Source organism: Staurois parvus, unplaced genomic scaffold, assembly GCF_062004578.1.
Source record: "Staurois parvus isolate SC_StPar_1 unplaced genomic scaffold, SC_StPar_1.0 ptg000081l, whole genome shotgun sequence".
NCBI lineage: Eukaryota > Metazoa > Chordata > Amphibia > Anura > Ranidae > Staurois > Staurois parvus.
In genome coordinates, this window is record NW_028317877.1 from 1,304,449 (window position 1) to 1,330,484 (window position 26,036).

At 40.3% G+C, this 26,036-nt stretch overlaps 1 protein-coding gene across 2 annotated transcripts in view; it reads right to left on the reverse strand.

Moving 5' to 3' along the window:
* Positions 1 to 4,162: 4,162 nt before the first annotated feature.
* The window catches only part of LOC149468639 (dihydroxyacetone phosphate acyltransferase-like), a 71,756-nt gene continuing 49,882 nt past the window's right edge, over positions 4,163 to 26,036 (reverse strand). Inside the window, exons 9-16 of one of the 2 annotated variants that reach the window (XM_089669694.1) lie at positions 24,027 to 24,250; positions 19,495 to 19,737; positions 15,667 to 15,746; positions 12,614 to 12,748; positions 12,288 to 12,387; positions 7,962 to 8,055; positions 5,755 to 5,816; positions 4,163 to 5,625 (exon numbers count right to left, since the gene is read on the reverse strand). In XM_089669694.1, the coding sequence (XP_089525820.1) occupies positions 5,588 to 5,625; positions 5,755 to 5,816; positions 7,962 to 8,055; positions 12,288 to 12,387; positions 12,614 to 12,748; positions 15,667 to 15,746; positions 19,495 to 19,737; positions 24,027 to 24,250 (976 nt within the window). In that variant the 3' untranslated portion in view covers positions 4,163 to 5,587. Of the gene's footprint in view, positions 5,626 to 5,754; positions 5,817 to 7,961; positions 8,056 to 12,287; positions 12,388 to 12,613; positions 12,749 to 15,666; positions 15,747 to 19,494; positions 19,738 to 24,026; positions 24,251 to 26,036 lie in introns of those variants that run through there. The other variant, XR_016311641.1, reaches the window with a different exon arrangement.

Sequence of the window (26,036 nt, forward strand, 5' to 3'; positions counted from 1 at the left end):
TATCTGAAGTCTCCCAAAAGCAGGTGGGAAAATGTGTTATTGTCTGATGAAACCAAGGTTGAACTTTTTGGCCATAATTCTAAAAGACAACACTGCACATCACCAAAAGAACACCATACCCACAGTGAAGCATGATGGTGGCAGCATCATGCTTTGGGGCTGTTTAGCTTCAGCAGGAACTGGGGCCTTAGTCAAGGTAGAGGAACTTATGAACTGTTCCAAATACCACTCGATATTGGCACAAAACCTTCAGGCTTCTGCTAGAAAGGTGAACATGAAGAGGAACTTCATCTTTCAGCATAACAATGACCCAAAGCATACATACAAATTAACAAAGGAATGGCTTAATCAGAAGAAGATTCAAGTTTTGGAATGGCCCAGCCAGAGCCCAGACCTGAATCCACTCGAAAGTCTGTGGGGTGATCTGAAGAGAGCTGTGCACAGGCAATGCTCTTGCAATCTGGCAGATTTGGAGTGCTTTTGCAAGGAAGAGTGCCCAAATATTGCCAGGTCAAGATGTGCCATGCTGATAGACTCATACCCAAAAAGACTGAGTGCTGGAATAAAATCAAAAGGTGCTTCAACAAAGTATTAGTTTAAAGGTGTGCACACTTATGCAACCATAGTATTTTAGGTTTTTATTTTTACTTCTAATCTAATCTAAAATATTTCAGTTTGTTGTTCAACTGAGTTGTACAGTTTACATTAAAGGTGGAAAAAGTTATGAAATTATTTATCTTTGTCTCATTTTTTTTACATCACAGAAACCTGACATTTTAAAAGGGGTGTGTAGACTTTTTATATCCACTGAAGGTTCCACTCAGGAATTGTCTCTGGAAGTTGTCAGACTGCATAGCACAGACGATGGATCCCTTTGAATGCAATCTTCTGGAATTTAAAGTAATGCAGAAGAGGAAGAGGAGAAGATCAAGAGTGGTCCTTTCAGAGAAGAGATACTTTAAGAAGGGCACATTGCTGGATAATGTATGCTGATACCCTCCAGAAGCTCTGGTTATCCAAGGTACTAGTTATGGAACTATATGCCCAACTCATAGATTACCTTGAGCCCCCAACCCAGCAAATCATGTCATAGCAGCTATGACTGAACTGTTGGATACATTACATTTTTTTGGGAAAGCATCCTATCAGATGGTAGCTGGCGAGATGTTGGGAATTTTCACAGGCATTATTTTCCCATATCCCCACCAATATATTGCACGGTTTCCGTGTAACAGCACCCAAATATATAAACTCTCTGGAATCTCGTCAAGAGTGGGATCAAATTAAAAATGATTTCTATTGGATTGCCGGAATCCCAAATTTGCTTGGTGCAATTGACATTTATGCTATATGCTTAACTTACCGCATGGTTTCATGTGGTAATTACTGCATGATTTGGCAATATAAGGCATGCAATATATATATGATATATTAAGTAGCGTTTCTTATTGAATTACACAGTTTGTTTCAAAAACTCTGTGTATCATTTTACTGCATACTCAAATGCGGTAAAAAGATCCCTTACTGAATTGTCCCCATTGTCATTCAAAATGGGATACCACTAAAATATGAAAATTGTCCAGTGCAGAAAGGAGGTAAAAGTGTTCGGTATTGAAGTGGTTAAAGTCGAACTCCAGGCTGATGGCTAAATACATAAAAAAAAATACTGTATATGTGAGCTGTTTTACCAGCCAATGGATTTGTATTTCTGCCCATTAGGTGGGATTTACACAGATCTGTCATACATCACAATTCTGCCTTGTAAGACAAGACCTGATTTTAATCTGTTTCACTTTAGTAACATTTATAGGTCTTGTCCCTCCCCAGCCTTTAATTAAACAGCGAAAAGAAAAGTAGCACACTAATGAGATAGTCTATATTTCTTTCTGCTTATGTCTGTCAGTATACTCCTTGTTAGCATGAGTACAATGGATTGGCTCCTCCTACAACTTCTGCCTCTCCCAGTCTGTGTTTTACTGTACAGGAGAATGCAAGAGACTGATTACAAGTTAAAATCAGGTACTTACATCACTTCATAAAAAAAAAAAAAAAAAAAAGTCTAATGAAGTATTAGTGAATACAAAGCTGCATTGATGTGCACCTTTTATGTGTGTCTGGAGGTCAGCTTCAAGCCACATGGTCAGTATCTGCCCTGACAAACCAGAGCCAACATCCCCAGATATGTTGAAAAGCTTGAAGTAAGCTTTTACAAATAATATCTAGTGCAGTACAAAATGTCCAAAAATAACCTACATGTGAGTTTGAGTGTTTCCTTTGGAATGAGATTGATTCTTCTATGGTGGACAACTCTTATAACCACTCCCTTTGTTTTGACCTTTATCTTACAAAAATACAAAGATCCAATAAACTTTTGTTTCAACAGTAAGTTATCCCCCTAAAACGCACATCGATGAAATAAATTCTAAAATCTCTCAAAGAAACCCTTCTAAAAGAAGAACTTCGACACCTGCAGGAGACATTTTCCTTCACCTGGGCACCTCAGTGACCTACCTGTCTAGATATTAAAATTCCATGTAGGTTTGAAGACTTTCAAACTTAATTACTCTCCAATGGTAATTCATATTTCCTCTTTTTTTTATCAAATAGGATTCATCTTTCTCAAATAAACAGATCATAAAATATAGTGCAGCGCTAAAATAAATAAATGCCAATATATTAGTGTCTGAATTAGAATATAAGTGACCAACCAATCATAAATATAAAAATTCAATATAGTGTCCAAAATCAATCATTCAGATGGTGGTGGTTATCCCCACTGGTGAACAAATGGACAGGTTCTATATGTCCCCGTGTGTATTAAATCTTGAAGTCCGGTGACATGCGATCAAAATGGAAAGATTGCCCACTCACCGGAAGCGCAATCTTAATGCGCAAAGATCAGATAAACCAGAAGCGGAGGTTCCCTTGATGGTACAGCCTAGAACGATTTGATACACACGGGGACATATAGAACCTGTCCATTTGTTCACCAGTGGGGATAACCACCACCATCTGAATCATTGATTTTGGACACTATATTGACTTTTTATATTTATGATTGGTTGGTCACTTATATTCTAATTCAGACACTAATATATTGGCATTTATTTATTTTAGCGCTGCAATATATTTTATAATCTGTTTATTTGGGAAAGTTTGTGGTTACTTTTTTGGTGCATTAGCTGCTACAGTAAGCGCTAGCTTCATATTCTAGGATTCATCTTTCCTCTTTTCTCAAATGCTGGACTTCTCTTCAGCTGTTGAGGATGGGTTGCCTCAATGCAGTCAAGATGATGCTCCTTTCAAAAAATTTTCTTCTTCCAAGTTTTACCTGTCCTGATTCTAGAGTATTACCTGGGGATATTACCTGGGCCCTATTAAACCCTGGCTACCTAAACGCACCATAGAGCTACCGACGCTGAGAGACAAACTCGGTCTTCTTAACTTTACAAAATATTATTATGCTGCACAAGTGGCTCATCTGACAAAATATCATTCAGTGCATGAAATACCCTTGTGGGTAGCTTTTGAAGTATCTGTCTTTGACCCTCTATCAGTGGCTAATCTTTGGCTAAGCCCTGGAGACCGCAAACATATCTCTATCCCAATTATAAAGCACGCACTTGCTTTCTGAAACAGACTGAAGGTTATGTACTAGCTCATCTTAACCATTATTAGGTATTATGGGTTTGGGCTGACTTTGCCCACAGCTGACCTTTCTTGTTTGAATTTGTGTTTCCAGAGATGCTCTGTTGGATTGCCCAAATTTTTCACATCTAACTTACTTTTGATATGAGATACTGTACTTTTATTCTTTGCTTTTAATTTATTATGACCTCTGTAACCCAACTGACCTTTTCCCTGAAAAAAAAATCATTGAACAAGAAAAAAATTAAGTGTTATTCTTCATTTTAACTACAATATCATCATCATTAATTCAAATTTAATCATAAAAGAATATGATTTACAGGACACTGCATAAAGCATTGTCACAATTTTTCTGCTATCATTTAAAAAAAAAACATCAGCCATTGAAAGTTATTTACAACAATGAAAAACACAAAAAAAAAATCTCTTGGTTTGAAATTAGTAAAATAGTTTTGCTAAAAATATATTTTTGTATAAACGAGAATAAGATAAAAAAAAAAACACAAGAGTTGACAATGGTTAGGAATAATATACTGGATTTCCAGTTAAGAATAATATTTTCTCAGAATTCATGAAATGTTAATTATGGCACATTAACATGATTTCTCATGTTCTACCCTGAGCTAGAAAATGGCACTTTCTGCCCCTAATTTACCTGTTGTCGAATACAGCATTCTTCACTGATACAAATGTTCCTCCTATGAGTGGAGCTTGGGTGCTCAAAGAAAGTTGAAAGATTGACACTACTGCATGTCCTTTTATAGTGGTATCTAACCCAGCAATGGGCAAACTACGGCCCGGCGGACCTTTTAATCCGGCCCGTGGAGCGTGATACATTGGCTGTCAGGATGTGTGTAGGCGGGGCAGCGTGACGAACGTGAGGGGAGCTAGGCTCCTCTCACAGTCCGCCCTGAAGACCGGAACGGCGCGGGAACACAGCGAGAGGAACGCGCGGAGCAAAGGTAAGTAAATTGACACAGGGGGGACTTGGCTTACTACTTGGGGGGGAATAGTACTATGGGCGATGAAATACTATATGAGGGATGAATTAATATGGGGGATGAATTAATATGGGGAATGAATTACTATAGGCGGGATGAATTACTATATGGGGGATGAATTACTATATGGGGGATGAATTACTATGGGGGATGAATTACTATGGGGGATGAATTACTATATGGGGGATGAATTACTATGGGGGATGAATTACTATATGGGGGATGAATTACTATGGGGGATGAATTACTATATGGGGGATGAATTACTATGGGGGATGAATTACTATGGGGGATGAATTACTATATGGGGGATGAATTACTATGGGGGATGAATTACTATATGGGGGATTAATTACTATGCTTACTATGGGGGAATATTACTATACTTACTATGGATGACACATACACATCATTCATCTACTCTTGGTCCGGCCCCCGGGTCCAATATATGAACCCATTGCGGCCCTCAAGTCAAAAAGTTTGCCCACTCCTGATCTAACCTATTAATCTGTTCATAAAGCCAATTACAATAAGGGGCAAATTAACAAAGCAGTTAACCTGACATTCACCAAATATCCATTGTAGCAAACCTTTCTAGTGCAGGTGTTTCAAGTAACAGGAAATGTCTGGTGAAAGTTGTCTCCACTACTTTAAAAAATATGCCCCTAAGTGTTTATTTTGCTAGCAAACTTGTCTATAGTAAGAAACATTTACTGCATTTAAATTCAGAAGGCTGCAATCTTGAATGAGTTTTGAGCTGTACATTTTCAACAGATGAATACATAATATAGTATTTCACAGTGGTATAAGTTGAATGACATGGTTATTGTAACTTGTCCATGGACTGCATGCTGATAGCTGGCTTCTGTGTTTCAATAAATTATATTTTTGTCAAGCAGCCACCACTGTGGATGGAATGTGAAATTTGGCTAATATCCTTAGAGTCTGGCTCCTGGGAATTTTCCTTGATGTTTTTCTATAAAAGTAAAAGAATAATGGAATCAGTATTAAAAGCTGTATTCAGCATAATGCTGTAATACTTTACCCGAGCTTTGAAGGGATTTTACAAAACAAATTCTCAAAAACCAAACATTCAACACCTTACCAAATATTGTCACCATATCCTTTGCTGTCTTGCTATGTACAATATAGTTTGTTCCACTTGACCTAGAAAATAAACACACTCTAATTTAACAGATTACAGTTTGGATTGATCATATTATGTAAAAAAATTAATTTGGGATTCTCAGCAAGCATCCTAATCATTGCATGCTGAATAGCTTTGATATGTTTATGGCAAAAGTTAAAAACACAGTACATCAAGTAAAGTCAGGGACTTTATGGTATGCATCTACGGTAAATGTTAGTATTGAAGCCAGAGGGTCAGCATAACAGGCATGGAACATGTTTATCAGGAAAGGAGGATAACAATGGTAGCCCTCCATTTTTCTCTCTGGAAAGTTTTAGGTTAACCTCACAAGAATTTTCCATGTGATGAATGCTCCACTGATTTACATAATTGATAGTGGACAGATATAAAGGTAGTGTGCCCACTTGATAGTAGGCAGATAAGAAGGCAGTGAACAAGTATAAAGGAAGTATGCACATGAACATATGTTTGGAATATAGGTAGTAGGCAAAAGCAAGCCGCACTGGTTATATGGGGTGAAGCATTAAAGTATAATGCAAAACTTGTCACACAAACATTAAACTCATCACTATTCAGATGACAGGTGGTCTTCCACTGTACCTTGCAGAGCATACATTTTACCAGTTACAACAGAATCTGTCAACAGAATTAGCATTCAAAAATGTAATGTGAATTAAAAAAAAAAATAGTTTGCATAGGTAAAAAGAATTGGTGGCTCTGATCTAAGAAATTAGTAATGTTGTAGTGTGGGAAAGCAGAAAGCAATTTTATTTTTCTGTGATATGACTAATAAACAGTAGTCCTTTCTGAAGCATTTGCCACAATTCTCTTGTGGGGTACACATTTAGGTGGCAGAACAAAGACTTGCTGCTTTATTGCCAACACCATAAGTATGAAGTTGTAATATCATTTGACCCATGGATTAGCTTTATTTTCATTAATCATAAGGAAATAATGGCACATTCCATGGACAAGTTTTATTCTCCCTACTCTCCTTAGAAGGCCAGAAAACCTGGCCAGGCTGAATATATACTCATTCTTATCCATATTTTGGAATTACATTCAGAAGTTTGGTAATTTGGATAGTATAGTTATAGTATAGTTTTCTTTTTTTGCTCTATATAGGTAATCTGAAGAAAACATAATTATTGATATTAAACCAAGAAATGTATATTTGGCACTAGACATGAAATATAATCCTAGCAATAAATAGCTGGCTAATTGACATCACACCACAAAAAAAATGGAAGTCACTGTTCTAGAATCAAAAAGGCAGATATTCTTACACAAAGGTTTGACTTAGTAGGGTAGAATTTCAATGCATTAGGAAGTAGTAATCCCTGAAGTAACTCCTATGTACAAGATATGCTGTATGCAGAGCTTTTTTTCAGTGGGAAAACACAGTTCCAGCACTGAATATATGCAATGCTAAGCATTGATGGGGCGTGCTTGAGGGTCTATTGTTGCTGGCTGCTGGGGAATCTATTGTAGTTGGGGCGGCTATTGTTTCCTGTGAGGGAGCCATTTTTTCTGGGGGGGTTAGTTGTTGCTGGGAGGGATCTACTGTTGAAGGAGGGGTCTTTTTTTGCTGGCTGCTGGGGGTCTATTGTTACAGTTTTGTCTACTGTTGCTTGTGAAAGATATATTGTTGTTGGGGGAGTCAGTTATTGCTGGGAGGGATCTACTGTTGAGGGATGGGTCTATTGTTAATGGTTGCTGGGGGTCTATTGTAACAGTTTTGTCTGTTGTTGCTTGTGAAGGATCTATTGTTGCTGGGGGGGTCAATTGTTATTGGGAGGGATCTACTGTCGAGGGAAGGATATATTGTTGCTGGCTGCTCCAAGATATATTGTTGCTGGGGTGGATCTATTGTTACTGGGGGAGGTATTATTGCTGGGGGTCTATTGTCACTGGCTGCGGGAGATATATTTTATCAATACCAAATTCCAGACAAACTTACGTACTAGGAGGTCGGTAGGGAGTGAAACCAAGGGAAGGTGCTTGGAGGTGGGTAGGGGGTGGAACCAAGGGATGGTGCACATAGCTGGGAAGGGGGTGGAGACAAGGGGTGACACAAAAGAGGGAGCACCTGCATCTATTCTCCGGCTGTATATACTTTACTACTGTAGTATGTTATATTAGATGTAGAGTATTACTCTTACGATTTACTGGCCTCCACAACACCTAGCATCACAAACGATGACAGTGAGTTCTTCAACATATCAGAAGACAAGATTTCATAACAACTGCTGGCTCCTGTGAAGACACAAAATAAACGGTTGGAAATGGTATGAAAGAGATTACATGTTTAAGAAATAGTTGAGAATTTGGTCATTGTACTTTTTGCAAAAAAGAAATTATTAGTGTATTGTATGTCATTTGTATGTAATACCAAAAGAGCAAGACAATAAGATTTTTGTACTTACCCTAAAGCTTTTTCTTGAAGCCCAGACAACAAGAATTCAGGAATTCTTGAACAATTAAGTTATACTGCTGCCTACAGGAGGTAGGGATAATGGCAAACAAAAAGTGTTCAAGCCAGCCCCTGTATAACTCTGCCTCATTTTTAGGATAAGTACAAAAAACATATTTACTGTATATATTTTTAGTCCCTTGAGGAGCACAGGAATTCCTAAACAGTTGGGATGTTAAAAAACAATCTAAATGGGGGGCTGCAACAGCCACTGAATGGTCCAACAAGTGTGAAGGTAATTCTACAACAAATTTTCTGAATCTAGGCTAGATGAACAAAAAAACCAACTCAAATTTGGAAATTGCCACAACTAATAGGAGGCTACCAAGGATCAACCTGGTGCTCTAGGCCAGGACAGATAATCACGGCACAGGTGAAACTGCAACCTGAAGGAACGATGGGCACAAGTGAAGGACCGATCATCTATCCATCCATCAAAGAACAGGTAAAACAAACACGCTACCTGATTGGGGGAAAAAAGAGCAACACTTAATGTAGTAAAAAAATGCTTTTGAGCCAAACCTTCCTCAAAATACCACAGCTCAGCCTCTCAAAGATGACCTATCCCCCCAGTAATCAGATCTCACAAAGAGCTCTGAAATTACACTATGCTCCCTTAAGGGGAATATGAAGCAGTGTACTAGTGTGACCCTTGGCAACTGTGAGAATATAAAAAGGCTTTCTTCAAGAGAGATCTCCTGAGTGTTTTACAATGGGGATGCAAGGAAAATGCATTAGGGTGGATATAAAGGCCAGTGCTATGAGCAGGGTTGAGAACTGCTAAAGCACCCAGCAGAGTCAAGTCCTTGCTAGGACAGGGGGGCATATGGATTGATCAATGTTGCCATGTAGGACAAAAAGTCACTCAAAAGAGGGATAGCACTAAAAAGATTCAATTACCGCAAGGGTTGAAACCACCTGCAGGTGAAAACGAAGATGAGTGCAAGTTTGAGTGGAATACCATTCACTAAGGCAAGCTCCTAATAGAGTAGGTATGAGAGGTCCCAGGGTGCAGTGAGTCCAAACAAACCAGGCACAATAAGTTGCACTAATACCAGAAGGGCAAGGAGCAACTGAACGAGATTCCTTATTCAAGGTATCACAATGGAGGCTACAGGGGTGACATGAGCACCCAAATGTTGAGGAGGCAAACTACCATAAGACCCAGAAGGATAAACAAACAGCACCCCAATTGCAGTAGTTGAGGCACGCCTTCATGCAGAAGGCTGAGCAGAGGGGATAGAGGACCTCTGGCCTTGAAACCTGCAGCTTGAAAGTGATGTAGGCTCTTATTGTCTACAAGAAACTACTGTTGTAGTAGATGAAGGTGAAAAGTAAGGTTCCTATACCCCATCCACAGACCTCTTTAATTAAGGCAGGAGCACATTCCAACAACCAATGAATCAAGATCAGAACTGAAGAGTCAACTTTTCTTGAAAGGCAACTGATATGTTGTTTGGATGTATTAGCAGCATCCCTGGCATGTAAACAAACTGCTATTCATATGAACAGACATCATCCCCATGTAAGACACAAGAGGCCCTCACAGCTAAAGCACAGGACTCCAGACATTAATTCAAATGTACCATGACACCAGGGCTTGCCTTTTGATGGAGTAGTCCTCAATAAGACATTAAGCCCATTGTGAAACAGTTTGACAAACCGAGGTTTCCACCAACATAGGATGGTGAGTCACCCCTCTTAATTCAAACTGAGATCTAGAAAATGTAACTGCCTGTGAGTAACCTCCATGAGAACACCATCAACCTTTTTGGTTATATGCTTGTTAGGGCAGATCACTGGAGTGTGTGCAGTAGAGAAAGACCACATAGCAATTAATTATTCCACAATAATAATGATGCTACCAAAATTAGTGTGTGCTGTAAATTGCCTCCAGCAATGTTCCTGTTTCTTCTAGCTGGAGGCTGCCATTTTGCTTAAGCCGCATGAAATTTGTAGGCTGTCAGCAGATTGGCCTCTACAAATTCAGCACAGTGCCTAAAAACAGAGAGCAACTGAGCATGTGCAGAGCAGGGTGAGACAGTGTATTACTGGATTTTAAACAGTATAGGCACTTATTTTTAATATTGTACATAGCTATATCTTAAACAGGAGCCAGTCTGAAGTGATCTAGCAGGATTTAATTCCTCAGAGGGGACATGTACACTGATCATCAGGGTACTGATCATCTGTCCCCTGTCGGTTCTAAGTGTGAGAACTCAGCGATCACATGACCGCTGATCTCTGAGTTTTCACTGCCGCTGTGAGCAGAGAGGGGTGTCTGTCAGTCACTGCCGTCTGCTCTGCCCCCTCTCCCAGTGCTCACTGGAGCACTGGGCTGTGAAGGGGGAGGGAGCGGTTGGCTCAGGTTCTCAGCAGATCGCTGACAGACTGAGCCAGGTGACGCTCCAGACTCTGAGATGGATCCCGACTTTAAAGTAGGGATCTTTCCCCAACCTGGACAGTGGGCTTCAGCCTGCTGTTAGCTGAAAACAGGTCACAGGAGTGCAGAATGAACTGCACTCCTGTGATCCATAGGGTAAGTACAGCCAAAAGTGCTTTGGCTGTACTTCTCCTTTAATTAAATGCTACACTAAAAGTATTTGTTTGATCTACCTTTGCACATATCAAATACAACCCCAAAAACGTAACAAAAACAGTTGTAGATGCAAATTGTATCTTTATCTACACTGCCTCCCTGTTGGCTACTCTACCAAGGTCACTCAAAATACAAATAACATGTAGCCTGGGTTCCACTTCTGCGGTGCGGCATATCGCATGCGATTCACACAGGAACCGTACCACATTCCAGTGCAAATCACATGCGAATACTGTGCGGTGCAATTTAAGCCATACATTTTGTATGGCTCAAATCGCACTGCATCCGCACCAAAAATGTGTAGGACCCTTTTTTTGTCTGCACTAGAATCGGATCGCATGGGTATTCACACCCATGCAATCCGATTGTGCACATCACACTGCAATTTATGAACTGATTCCGGGGTGTTGTTACCCTAACACACACACCCGCAGCGGTTCTCATGAACTGGGTGCGACTATGATGCGGTGCAGAATTGCACAGAAACCGGTGCGAATTCCACACCGCATCAGTGTGAACCCAGGCTCAGGGTGAAATGCAAATATCATTCAGGGAGAAACACCAATAACATTTAGAGACACTTCATTAAAACTAATACAACATATTCATACTATCCGTTTTTCATTTTCAGATCCCCAAATACCACGTCTTCTTCCATACACAATGTTTTGTTTTTTGTTCCATTGCTGTAAACCAGACATTTTACATATATAAAGAAAATGCAGCGCTGTGTGATGTTACTATATTGCGGGCAGATATAAATAATAAATGAAACCAAAGCAAATGAATAAATCAATAAATAAATCAATAAATAAATAAATCACAGTCCAGTAATGGTGCTCGCTGATTCCCAGTGCAAAAGTTAGAAATGCGCACTAACCAGAAACGTATTAATAATACGCATGTGTATATGATATCATGGAGATTACCCTCTCTTTTCTGGTTTGGTAATGGGCAGGAGCTGGAGATAGTAGAGATGAAGCGCCCTCGTGTGGCGAAATGGAGGTCCAGCAGGTCACAGAAATCCTTACAGAAGTGTGTGAAGTGGAAAATTCCTCCTCTACTATCTCCAGCTCCTGCCCATTACCAGACCAGAAAAGAGATGGGAATCTCCACGATATCATATACACAAGCGTATTATTAATACGTTTCTGGTTAGTGCGCATTTCTAACTTTTACACTGGGAATCAGCGAGCACCATTACTGGACTGTGATTTATTTATTTAGTGATTTATTTATTCATTTGCTTTAGTTTCATTTATTATTTATATCTGCCCGCAATATAGTAACATCACACAGCGCTGCATTTTCTTTATATATATATTTTTGGGACTTTTATGTGTTTTCCTTGACTGTTCAGCTGCTGACCATTGGAGCGCTCACTGTATTTTTTATACTCTCATACATTTTACATACCTGTTGCAATAGTGCGGGAGACAAAACATCTCATACCAGACATATATTGTTTTTCTGTGAAACTCTCAGACATATCCTGTGAAAGGTAGTTGCAAGCTAACTGGACAAAAAGAAGCATGCATCAATATGAATCCACTAAAGCATTGTCTAGTCTAAAGTAAACCATTGCTTACATGGGAAATTACCATTTATACAATCATTTCTTCATAACAATAGCATTCAATCCTGTGTGTTTTCATTCTCTCTATATAAATATTTTACACTGATGTCTCTAAGTATGTAGCCAGATATAGACTATAGTTGCACCACATGGAGCATTTCTATACCTGGTAGCCTTCCAGAAGAGGATGCAACATTCTGAATAAAAAGAGAGTCACGCTGGAGTCAGGTGATATCATTTCATTTGATGTAATGTGGACAGCATTATATTTGCCAAGCAAGAAGCAGCCTTCTTCAAAGTCCTACAAGAAATGAGTTGAAAGTATGCATTGAATTATCTGTACATATGCTATTCTGGTAAACACGTATGCGTTTGTTTAACGCAGTTTGTCACATATGCTTACAAACAAATATATGCTAAACAGCTGTTGGACCAATTTTAAATGACCCACATTAAAACAAACCTGATGGATTGTTTTCCAATTCTAAAATTAGAAAGAAATATTGGAGCTGTTGTTTTGAAAGGTGGATGCTCCAGGGCTGATATTCTGCTCTGTGCTCCATTACATAATATTACACTTAATAGTTACCTGACTATGCCTGGTTTCAATCCCGTCTTGGGTCCAGGGATGCTGTTAGAAACCACAGGGCCCCATATTAGCCAACCTGACAGGGCCCCCTGCCCTAAAAAAAAACAGTTTTCTTTGCTTTATGCATAGAATTGCAATTATGAATGAATACAGTGAGCAATCGGTACCGATCACTCATTGTGTTCACTCAGGAAAGAAAGGGGCTGGTAAATGTTACATACAGTATTCACCGGTCCCTTCCCTCTCTCACCATCCTGAAGGATCCTATTGTGTGCTTGCAGCTGCTGGTGGGGGGGAGAGGAGGGAAGCTGTCACCAATGTGGGGGTGGGGGCACATGGGGGTGGGGGGCTGGGCAACAGGGAGAAATGTATGGTGCACAAGGAGGGTGATCAACGTGGCAGGGTGGGTTCAGTTCCAGTAATTGCCCCTTCCCCCCCACTATGCCAATCACCCTCCCTGTCCACATCCGATTCACCCAGCTGTCTGGGTCCCCATGCTGGCCTTGGCCCCTTATAGAAGAACTGGTGGTACCCCCTTATCCAAGGCCCTGCTGGAGTCAGAGGGAACAAACAAACAGCAACTGATGCACACTAAGAGCTTAAAGAAATGGCAGAAAAACGCTGGATAAAAAACATTGATATTAGCATTTTTTGCTGCATTTTTTTTTTTTTTGTGTCAGTAATATCCTGTAGGAGCAGTTTGGAAAATCCCTCTCAAAAACACCAACCAGAGCGTTTTTTTCTGCTCCTAAACAAAGAGCCTAAAAAACGCCTCTAGGCTACAAAGTGTGCATGTACACATAGAGGCAGAAAAAAGAACTCTAGACGCTGCTGCTAGGAGCTTTTTTTGAACCCTTATCTCTATACTTGTTCCAGGTTAGTAAATGCTGAAGCTAAAGCATTAGTATAACCTCTAGTCAAAAAGCATTTTCAGAAAGAGAGGTCAACATTGACAGCCAATATATTTTTCTCAGTACAGGTTTCCTTTAACTCTTTTTTTTTTTTCAAGTGCTGTTGCAAATTAATAAATGTTAGTCTTTTTTTTTTTAAATGGCAAAAATGTTATACTTACCTGCTCTGTGCAATGGTTTTTTCACAGAGCAGCCCTGATCATTCTCTTCTTGGGTGTGCTTTTGGTTCTCCTATCTCCTCCTCCCTTATAATTGCCCCCATAGCATTGCTATGGGGGCACTCATGCTGGATTGATCCCGAGTCTTGCTGCCTACTTCCATAGACACACTTTGCCTCGGCTTCCTTGTTACAGGATTTAAGTGACTGCAGTGGTGGTAACCAATGACCTCTGCAAAACCGGTGAGAGTAGGGAGAGAAATGGGAACCACTACAGACAGGCACAGTGCTGGATCAAGTGAGGGCTCAGTTAAGTATGAGGGGGGGTTGAGGGGGTGATACTTCTACCTAAAAATGTTTTACCTTAATGCAGGCAATCCATTAAGGTAAAAAATGTTTAGGTTTTAGAACCATTTTAACCAGTTCTGCGGCGCCCTATAGCAGAAATACTGCTACAGGGCGGCATCGGTGCTCAAAATCACATATATATACATGTGACTTTGCAGTTCCGGGTAGGGGGCGCATGCACCCCCTACCAGCGCCACCATTCGAGGCCTCGGATGTCAATCACCGGGTCCCGGCCGGTGAATACTCGCCGGTACTCAGTGATAGCATAGCAGAGCCATACAAAGCAGTGTGCTTATAGTGAAGTATACACAGCCCAAGTAGTGAAACAGCACACAGCACACAGTTAACCCTTTGATCACCCCACATGTTAACCCCTGCCTGCCCAGTGCCATTAGTACAGTGTCAGTGCTTTTTATTAGCACTGATCACAGTATTGGTGTCACTGGGGATGTCAGTGAAACCAAGTCAGTTTCTCCCAGTGTCAGAATGCCTGCCACAGTCCCGCTATAAGTCGCTGGTCGCCGCCATTACTAGTAAAAAAACAATTGCAGTATATACACTGCCAGTTGTAAACACTTTAACGTTCACATAAACCAATTAATTTACATGTATTGGTATATTATATTAGCAAAGACATGTAGCAGAATACATTTTGGCCTAAATTTATGACGAAATTTGATTTTTACATTTTTTTTAAGTCAAAAATATTGTTTTTTTCTCTAAATTGTCTGTCTTTTTTTGTTTATAGGGAAAAAAATAAAAACACACAGGTGATCAAATACCACCAAAGAAAGCTCTATTTGTGGGAAAAAAGACATAAATTTCATTTGGGTGCAGTGTTGCATGACCGTGCAATTGTCAGTTAAAGTAGCGCAGCTCCGTATTGCAAAAAATGGCCTGGTCAAGAAGGGGGGTAAATCCTCTAAAGAGCAAGTAGTTATTATTTAAACTAAATGCTGAAATATATTATAGATGTATTGGGATTTTATGGATGGGATAATATAGATGTATTGGAAATGAAAATAGGTTGTTTGCAAGGGGATTTTCACAGATGAAACTCTGTTGACTTCATCCAATCATGTTCAAGTTACAAAATCCTTAATTTTTTTTTCATAGCACTTGATTAGGTATTGTTTTCATGGTAAATTTTCATGACCTTCTCTAAATTAAAATACCCTATTTATTTTTAGTAAATCAACCCTGTTATGCCTTACCTGCTCTTCACTTCCGGGGAAAAATATGAACTCTCTAGAAAGAACTTTTCGCAGAAACGTAAATGATTTGTAAACATCATCTGAAACAAAGATGATACAGTTAGAATATTATTAATGAATAACTCTTTGGTTATCTCAGACAACATTAATATAGGGGGCCTGATTGGGGTAAGGTAATAAAATCTCCATTTTAAACACAATGCAAAAGTATTGTGTTGCACTTTTTCCACTTTGGACCAATGTACCTGAGAGCTCTGTAGCACTATCAGAAGCCCAGAAGCTGAATAGTTTAGATTCTGGGCTTAGTTCCGGACTGCAGCTGTCCTTTACAGTCAATAGTTCCATTACAGTTCCATTACTGAATCCTGTAGGCATCCACCGGATCAGCTGAGACTGGGTTCCATTTGGAGACAGTGGTAGGATAAATAACTGTTAAACTAGTTCCTTTTTAAAATAGCCCCTGGGACTTTAATATGTTTTCAATTCATTTCTAAAAAGGCTGATACTTTTCGGCATTCTTACTGTATATGTCCCACAGTAGCAAGAGCTCCAGCATTTCTAAAGTTTTATAAAGAGCTGACATTGAATATAGAGTAAATTTATTTATTTATTATTTATTATGATTATTTACACAGCGCTTCACACACACACATATATATATATATATATATATATATATATTGTACATTCACTGCAGTCCCTAACCCTCAAGGGGCATACAATCTAAGGTCCTTAACTCACATTCATACATACACATACTAGGGCCAATTTTAGATAGAAACCAATTAACCTACCAGCATATCTTTGGAGTGTGGGAGGAAACCGAAGTACCTGGAGCAGGGGCAGACTGACAACTCATGGGGCCCCCGAGCAATAGGGGATCATGGGGCCCCTGTGTCCTTGCCCAAACTCAAAAAAGCCTATGAAAAAGGTACCAGGGGCATCTCATGGGGCCCCCTACTGACCCCGGGCAGTACCTGAGTTTCCAAATGGTCAGTCCGCCCCTGACCTGGAGGAAACCCATGCAGGCACAGGGAGAACATGCAAACTCCAGGCAGGTGGTGCCGTGGTTGGAATTTGAACCAATGACCCTAGTACTGCCAGGCAGAAGTGATAACCATTTAGCCACTGTGTTGCTGGAACCACACAGATTTCCTAATAAGCCCCAAACTGGGTGAAACACTTGGAGAGGGGGTTCTTCCATGGGTGGAGGACAAGCTGAAGCCACTTTTACATAGTTTGTGACCATGAGCATGCTTTAACAGTGGGCAGGAGGGTGAAATTTTGTTGTAGTCTTAAATTGAGCCTGATCAGCTTAAATACCAACCAGCACCTGAAAGCAGCAATAGCTTGTCAGAATAACATACCAGGGCATTCTAACCCTAGGTTCACACCCAAGCGTTTTCTGCAGCGCTTTGCAGAAACGCAGTACAGTCCATTTAACATGATTTCCTATGGGACATGTTCACACCTGTGCAATTTCACCCGGTGCGTTCTTTGGAAAGGGTCAGGGACTTTTTGGAACGCAAAAAGTTGCATTTTAGTTTCTATAGACTAAAATGGAAACGCTGCAGAAAAGAATGTATTGCTTATTAGCTGTGTTTTTGCCACGTTTTTGATGCATTTTAAATCTGCCTAGCAACAAGGAAAATAAAAAAAAGCATCAAAAATGCATCAAAAACGCAAGTGCAAAAACACAATGAATAAACGGATAAAACACAACCTGCATAGGTGTGAACGTAGCCTAAGCAGTAATGTTTTAGCTTTGTTTCTGGATGATCAATTGTATATCATGATTTGTAACTGTTTTTCGATGAAAAATGTCTAAAAATAGAGGAGATAACCAGGTGTGATCAACTGGGAAGTGCAATTTAGCATTGTCAAAATCTAATGCTTATTGGACTGGTGCCAAGTGGAAGTAAGACTATCAAAATGGAGGTTGTTCATACAACGTCTATCTACACTCACCAGCCACTTTATTAAGTACACTTGTTCAATTGCTTGATAATACAAATTTCTAATTAGCCAATCACATGACAGCAACTCATTTAGGCATGTAGACATGGTGAAGACAACTTGCTGACGTTCAAACCAAGCATCAGAACGGTGAAGAAAGGGGATTTAAGTGACTTTGAATGTGGCATGGTTGTTGGTCCAGACGGGCCGGTCTGAGTATTTAAAAAACAGCTGAGCTATTTGGATTTTCACGCACAATCATCTCTAGGGAGAAAATATCCATTGAGTGGTGGTTGTGTGGACGAACATGCCTTGTTGATGTCTGAGGAGAATGGGCAGACTTGATTTCAGCTGTGACATTCAGATGGTAGGGACAGAATTTGGTGTAAACAACATGGAAGCATGGATCCATCCTACTTTGTATGGTGTGGGGGATATGTTCTTGGCACTAGCAAGGTGTACCTAATAAAGTGGCCAGTGAGTGTAAATTAAAAGAGAAGTAAGGCCAAAGCTCTTTTTGCTCCTACTTGTCCTGTGGGTCAAAGGAGTGCACTTAGCTCTGCACTCTTGTGACCCATATTCAGCCGAAGGTGGGCTAAGGCCTGCTGCTGACTGATGTCAGTGAGCCAGTCCAGGCTCTGGAGAGATCCTAAATTTAAAGTTAGGATCAGGGGCGGACTGACAACTCATGGGGCCCCCGGGCAATATTGGATCATGGGGCCCCTGTTTCCTTGCCCAAACTCAAAAAAGCCTATGAAAAAGGTACCAGGGGCATCTTATGGGGCCCCTTACTGACCCCGGGCCCTTGGGCAGTGCCCGAGTTTCCAAATGGTCAGTCCGCCCCTGGTTAGGATCCAGTCAGATGCCTGGACCAGCAACTGGCTCAGCCACTCAGTGCTGTGCTCAGAGCCTGAGCCAACCACTCCCATTCCCCTCCACAGCCCAGCGCTCCACAGAAGCTGGAGGATCAGCGTAGAAAGCCAGTGACTGACAATCACCAGTTCTCTGCTCACTGAAGACGTCTTTGATTGCTCAGTTCTTGATCTTAGAGGTGGTGGTGGATAGATGCTGCTCCGGGTCATTGCTGCTTCCACCTAGGTGAGTATGTATGTTTTTTTTTTAAATTCCTGAACTTCTCTTTTAATGTTTACTTATGTGATTTTAGTTAGCCTTTAAATAGATTTTGAAAGCTTATGTTTGTGAAATGTTTGTGAATGTAGTACATTGTATGTACAGTAGCTGTTTCAAAGTTTTCTTTCTAACTGAACCGTTCTCATAAACGGATGCAAGGTGCAGAAGTGGTTCAATTACACCATTAAAGTGGTAGTAAAGTCACTTTGTATATTTTTACCTACAGGTAAGCTTATAAAAAGGCCTCCCTGTAAATAATATGAATATCTCCTAAATGTTCACCGAGCAGCATACGGTGACAATACAAGCACATACGTTATGAAGGAACGGCATGCCCACGCCGTTCCTTCAGAGCTGTGTCCCATGGCTGAAACTCCTGTGCAGGAGTGACATCGTTGCGGCTCGGCCATTCAAGCAGCCACAGCCGGCAAAGGAAAACCGGGTGAAGATGGAAGCCTTCTGTACCAGTGTCAGCGCACTGCTGAAGGGCTTTGTTCTAAGGTAAAACTTTCATAATGTGATAGTATGCAATTCATACTAGCACATTATGATATTACCTTGCAGAAGGAAACTTTTTTTTAACAAGTTTACTACCACTTTAAGCACAGCAATTATGTATTACTTTTTATCTGAATCCTGCCTCAAATTCCTACCAAAATTGGATTATTTTGATTGGATTCATTCTTTAAGTCCATTTAAGAATGCATGTGGTCATCACCTGTGTAAGAAATTAGATCCTACCTTTCTTGAAAGTCTTTGTCAGTTTACAAGCCAATACAACCAGAGCAGGCCTTATGTAAATATTAATCAGCTGGTTTCTGTAGGAAGCGCCCATCAGAAATGTGACCGCTCGTTTGTTCACCAAATCTTCAGTCATGTCATCATCGTTATGTTCAAGCAAAACTACCTGATCATCCACAAGGCTCATAAAGTTTGAATGTAGGTGTAGACTGGATCGAACCACCTCATCAACAGGTATGTTACCTATAATACATATAAATATATAACAAAATGTAGAGATTCCAACTTTACACATGTTAGCTTGCATATGAGATCATAAAATAAAACACAGAACATCACAAAGAAGAAATATTATTGAAGTATTGTTTTTTAATGTACTCCAGATGTAATTACTAAAAGTAAAAGTTATAAATAAAATCAGCTATATAGTGACTTGCAATTAGCAGGATGTAGACTAAGGCTACTTTCACACTGATCCTCCGCAAAAACACAGCAAACACGCACAGGCATTTTTACAACGCTTTTGCCACACTTTCTGGGTGTTTTTTAAAGGACACATGATTTAAAAGCTGCACCAAAAAGGCTTCTCAGAGGCGTTTTTAAGGCGCTTTTCAGGCATTTTCCATTGATTTCAATGGGAATGGGCGTTTTCGGGGCTTTTTGTAACTTCCCAAACATGCCCCAAAGATGCTGCAAGCAGGAGTTTTTACACCACACCACAAGCGCAATGCCTCAGTGTGAAAACATATATAGATATACATTCACATACACAGGGAAGCAGTTTTTTTTGAGCTCTTGAGGCGCTTTTTCTAATGCAAAAACGCTTGGAATACTTCTCAGTGTGAAAGCAGCCTAAATGGAACAATGTTTATTGCTGGATGGGCATTGGCCAACTGTTGGTATATACTGAAGAGGCTTGCACATCAATCGCTTTCTTTCTTCTTTATATAAAATGTTACATATCTTTTTTTTTTCTTTTTTTAGGTAAACATGACATTTTGCATATCGATATTCCCTTTTATCCAAGCAGGCAGAGTTTAGACACAGAATGCAAAGCTTAGTGTCAGATATAGAGATGAGGCTTGGGTTCACTGTTACAATGGGTTTGAGGTAAATCCTGTTGGTTCAAGATTTGTGGTCCTGGCTAATTTATTTGCCAATAAACTATAATCCACTGCATAACCTTTGAACTATGACCAGGAGACTAAGAAGAGTCAATAAGGTGGGTTTGGATAAGATAGCCTCTTCAATATAAACTCGCTGCGCTTGCGGGTGTAGGAACCGCAGGGAAATCCCATGGTTAAAACGACCATGCGATTTTCCTGTGGCGGATTTTTTAAAAGGTGCATGCATTGTCTAAAAATGTGGTTGTAGGGAAATCGCATGTCCTTCTTGACCATGCGATTTCCCTGCAGTTTGTGCACCTACAAACACACTGCAGGTTGAGATGCATGGGAATGCCATTCAGAATGAATGGCAGCCCCGCGTGCCTCCTAGGAGCAGTGCCATTTGACTGTGGGTGGTTGCAGGTGTGGGAACAGATGTGATTCCTACACCTTTAATTAGCCCATGCAGTGTGAACCAGAGCTAAACGACGGGAGAAGCACAGTGTATTGAAATCTGCTATTGGAAAAGGATAGGGAGAACTGACAAACCACATAGGGAGAGATTCATTCTATTTCCTATCTTTTTGGACAATCAGCCCCTTTTCTGCTTTTTCGATCATATATTTTTTTGGGGGTGGGGGTTGTAGTGGGTTGTCTTTATTTTATTTATGAATGATTCGAGGTTAGCAGTTATTTTTGGCTGCTGCCCAATCCATAACAAACATTATTTCATTTTTTTTTGCTGCAAGGTTTTCTTTTCTTAAAAAATGTGGGCTTTTGTTTCAAAGAGATTGTATTTTGGGGTTTTCATATAGTTTTTTTTTAATTTTTATTTTATGTGATAGGGACTTTTTTTTTACTGCTGTATGCTTTGCAGTATCCTAACTCTTGTAGGAAAATCCAAGCCTGTGTTCTTTGTCTCTAGTACATTTGGGCCTAGCCTTGCTATTTAAGAATTGCCCTGTTGCTGGCCCCTTACACAGCCACTGCCAAGTATGCACTGTCATAGTAAACTTTTGTTGTCCATGAAAATCGTACTGTTCTGTTACACCAAGTACAGTTTTATGGTATCTCCAAAACATAGTATTTAAAAGATTTGTTTATTTTAAATGTTGTCCTCAAAACCGCAAGAAAAGACCCTCTCCTTGCTGTTTGGTAATTTTAGAAAAAAAAAATTGGATTGTTAATCCATGTATCGCCATGGCAGTGCCCAGCTTCCCATACCCTTTTTGACGATAGTTTGCCTATTAGCCCCAAACATGGCCAAATTTCCATCACAGTAGACCTCAGTAGGATTTGCAGTGAAGTTTGAGCTTGCTGAATTTTAAAAAGGATTTGTTGAACACTTAGCGAATCAAATCTAGGCAGATTCACCTATCCTTAGATCCTGTTTATACTTGTGATCGGGGGTGGATCAGTGGTAAAAACACATGGTTGAGTCATGTTGTTTTTACCACCCCCAAGCACTCCCCCTTAAGCTGCAAATGAAGCAGCTTGGGGTGTACACATGCCACAGCCAAGATGCTTTGCTTCACAGCCGCAGCAGGGAGTAAATACCCTTTCGCATTTGGCAGGCACTACCTCCTGCTGAACACTACTCTTTGAAGTGAATGAGGCCACGCTGCAACCGCCTGTCAACCACATGCAATGCACATGGTTGCAACATGGTAGTGTGGCATTCAGAGGATTACCAACACCTATCAAACACCTCTGAAAAGCAATTTAAGCAGAGAAGTGGCAGTCCAGAGAAGTGGCAGTCCTTGCCCTCAAATATTATTAAAGAATGCTTTTGCCAATTTTATTCAGATTGAATAAAAATCAACTATTAACAAGTGTCAGCTTTGATAGCAAGTGCAAAAAAGGCAGGTTGTCAGCGTACTCTACTAGTAATATGGTAAATGCAATAGCATAAAGGAATTTTAACACAGAGTGAAAAAAACTTAGAAAGCATGAGCTTTGCAGACATACTTAAAAAAAAAAGCTGAGTCTGGTAGACTCTACCAGCAGTTTGTAGGGCTGTAGTTGCAAGGAAATAGGCAGGGGGGTTGCTTCTGCCCTGATTCACAAAAAGGGAGTGCCCTGTCATGCAACTTGCCTGTACTGGGATATATAAGTTGCTGTGAGTAGAGTCAGTGCTGGTGTGCGAGAGAAAGATTCTGAAGACTGAACTTTGTTTTAGCAGAAGAGAGACCCAAAGAAGGTGACTATGTAGGTTTCACAGGCTGAGACTCCCCTTCAGAGAAGTAGGACTCCTCCCTGGAGGAGATTGGGAAGCAAATGGATGAGTTTTCCTCTGAAGTGGGGAGGAAGAGTAGCCTTCAAGGAGGTGTATGAGCACTATAATTTCTCCAACAGAGAATTGTTGAACAATTTGGAACAGAATGTACATCCTTGCTGAAGGTTTGGTTGTAATAGTTGTGTTCTGTTGTGAAATGTGTAGAACACAGTAAAGATTACGTTATCTGGAAAGCAACATCCAGGTGTGATGCTTCATTTAATGGGTCAATAGTTGGGCTGAAGATAAAATGGACATTTTGCTAGAAAATGATAATATATTTCTTGAGACATGGCCTGGCACTGAGTCTAGAGTTGTAAATCTCTGGTGCTTCACTGTGTCAATCATGTACAGCCTGTGGGTGCTATTTTACAAACTCACGGAGAAGCTCTGAATGACTAGGGACATTTGGTCCATGTGTCATTGGTGTTGACCTGGGAAACTGAACCAATCTGTCACAGTAAGTTGGCCTGAGGAAGAGAAGCCTAACCTCTATATAGGGCAGCTGTGGTTAACTTGGAAAGGTTTGCGTTCCCAGAGTTTAGAGCAAGCTGCCGGGCTCAGTGTACTAGGGAACTGTCCTAGACGCCCTGTCATGCTAAGATTCCAAAAAAACATGTTGGCCTCTGAAAAGAGAAGGATATGCTTAAAAGTTTGTCTAACTGGCCCTGTGTTGACTAGTGTGAGTCTCAGATGTAGAAAGTGTTCATGTTTCAAGATTTGAGTGACAGTAAAAGCAAATAAAAACATTTGCCATTCTCCAAACTGAGTTGCAGAAAGCTGTTTCCTGGATAAAAGAGGATAACAGGAATGATGGGAAGGCCTACTAATGTCATAACCAGGGGCGGACTGACCATTTGGAAACTCGGGCACTGCCCGAGGGCCCGGGGTCAGTAGGGGGCCCCATGAGATGCCCCTGGTACCTTTTTCATAGGCTCTTTTGAGTTTGGGCAAGGACACAGGGGCCCCATGATCTCCTATTGCCCGGGGGCCCCATGAGTTGTCAGTCCGCCCCTGGTCATAACACACATTTGGCAGCAAAATAATGTGACTTGGATCACAAAAAACACCAATCATCTGCCTTAAGCTTTTCGTTATAAATTAGTAATCAACTGTAAAATATCAGTTGTGATAACAATGTAAATACATACCAGGCCATTCTAGCATCCCTCCAAAGTCCTCTGTTAAATCCTTTAGCCACAGTGTTTTTTCAACCAATATGTTGAAGTTCAAAGCTGGTAAATTTTGCAATAAAATGGCTGCTATCAAGGTACCTGGACTGAGGACCATGTTGGCTACTTGGTGAAGCTCTACTTTATAGGCTACATTGGTGATAAACTTTTGAATATCTTCAGATGGTCGATGTGATAAATGCCTAAAACATGCAAGAGGCACAAAGAAAAATCAAACCTGTGTCTGAACAGTTAGGCTCCATGCACACTAGAGTTTTTTTTAAGCTCAAAAAACGTTGGAAAAAACACTGGATAAAAAGTGCTGGCAATAGCATTTTAATACCATTTTTGTAGCACTCCGAGGTGTTTACGAGTGGTTTATAACCGTTTTCACAGTACATGTAGAGGGGAAAAGAAGCTAGAAAAAAGCTGTTAGGAGCTCTTTATTAGCATTTAGGAGCGTTTAGTGTTTTTTTTTCTGCTGGAAAAATGCTCCAAAAAACTCTACAAAAACAATTTCTTTCTGCTCCTAGACGTTGAAGCTCAGAGAATGCTAGTAGCCTAAAGTAGTGTGCATGGACACATAGGATAACACTATTTAGCTTCTAGGAGCAGTACAAAAATGCTAATAACAGCTTCTAGGAGCTTAAAAATTGCCAGTGTGCATGGATCCTAAAAGGGTGTTTTTGCAGGTATAACTTTATTTTTACTATAAGAAAAGCAGTGTTTAGGAATATGGTGAGCACAACCAGTTCTGTAATGAATTATACATTTTAAATAGACTTATACATTGCCTTACATTAAATGATCCAGTGAATTAAGAATGCATTGAACTGTATGACTCTAGTCTACAAAAACGGCAGATTACTTTTCTTATTATTATTGACACAAGGTTTTATGTAAACTTTCAAAGTTTTACATAGGGTTGTACTGATACTGTTTTTTTTACCGGCAAGTATGAGTACCGATACTTTCAGTCAAGTACTCACCGAATCTGAGTACTGATACCTTTGTGGTGTGATTTGAGCCCGTACAAAATAATTTCCTATTATTTTAATCTTACAGCACAGGCCACAGTAATTGATTCATAAAACATGGGATATCCCCAGGCAATATTTGGTGGGGTTAACAACAATTAACCATAAGAGCAGCAATAGGCTGACAGGAAAAAACAAAGTTCAGTGGGCTCAAATAGACAGTTGACAGCAGAAACACAGATCAGCATAGAATCAAACTGCCAATGGTCAAAAAACCACCTTTGAAAATGTGAACAGAGAAACAGAGGTAGCCCTGCAACATGTGAGAAAAAACAGATGCTAGATGCTGTAAAAAGCCCCAAAACCCAGACATCTTTCGAAGAATGGGTTTAGGTAGGGAAGGAGGGACTCATCTCAGAGGACAGAAGGCCTAGAAAAAAGATTACCCAGCTGAGTGCAATCCCACAGAGGGTCTGGCGTTTGGGGAAACAGAAGAGGGGTCAATTTTCAAGGACGGACGTGGCAGGCAGCCATAGATGACAGGCCTGACTGCACCCATATTGTGAATTGTAAGTTGTCTGACATGCCCTTAAGGCAGAACATGGGGTGGAAGAATGCCATTCCCACAGAATGTGATAAGAAGAGCCCTAGGGAAGCAAGAGAGACTGGCTTTTTTAAATACTTTGGTCAAGGTACTAGGAAGAAGATCTACAAGGCAGAACCAATACCTTCAGGGTTCCAAGGGCTAAGTGTGTGCTGATTCCAAACAAAAGAAGTTGCAGGATGAGGAATGGAAACAAGTTCTGGGATGAAGTCCCCTATCCTCACAGTGGATGAGAACTACCTCACACGATAAATTGCAGAGTATAGAGATTGGAATGTGCTGGTGATGAATGCTGGGAGATCTCTGGGTACAAATCTTTAGAGCAATCATATAACTGAAGTTGTTATATGGGAGAGGTAGACAAGTGCTGGGGCACCTACAGATCGCATGTGAAGGGGAAACAAATGC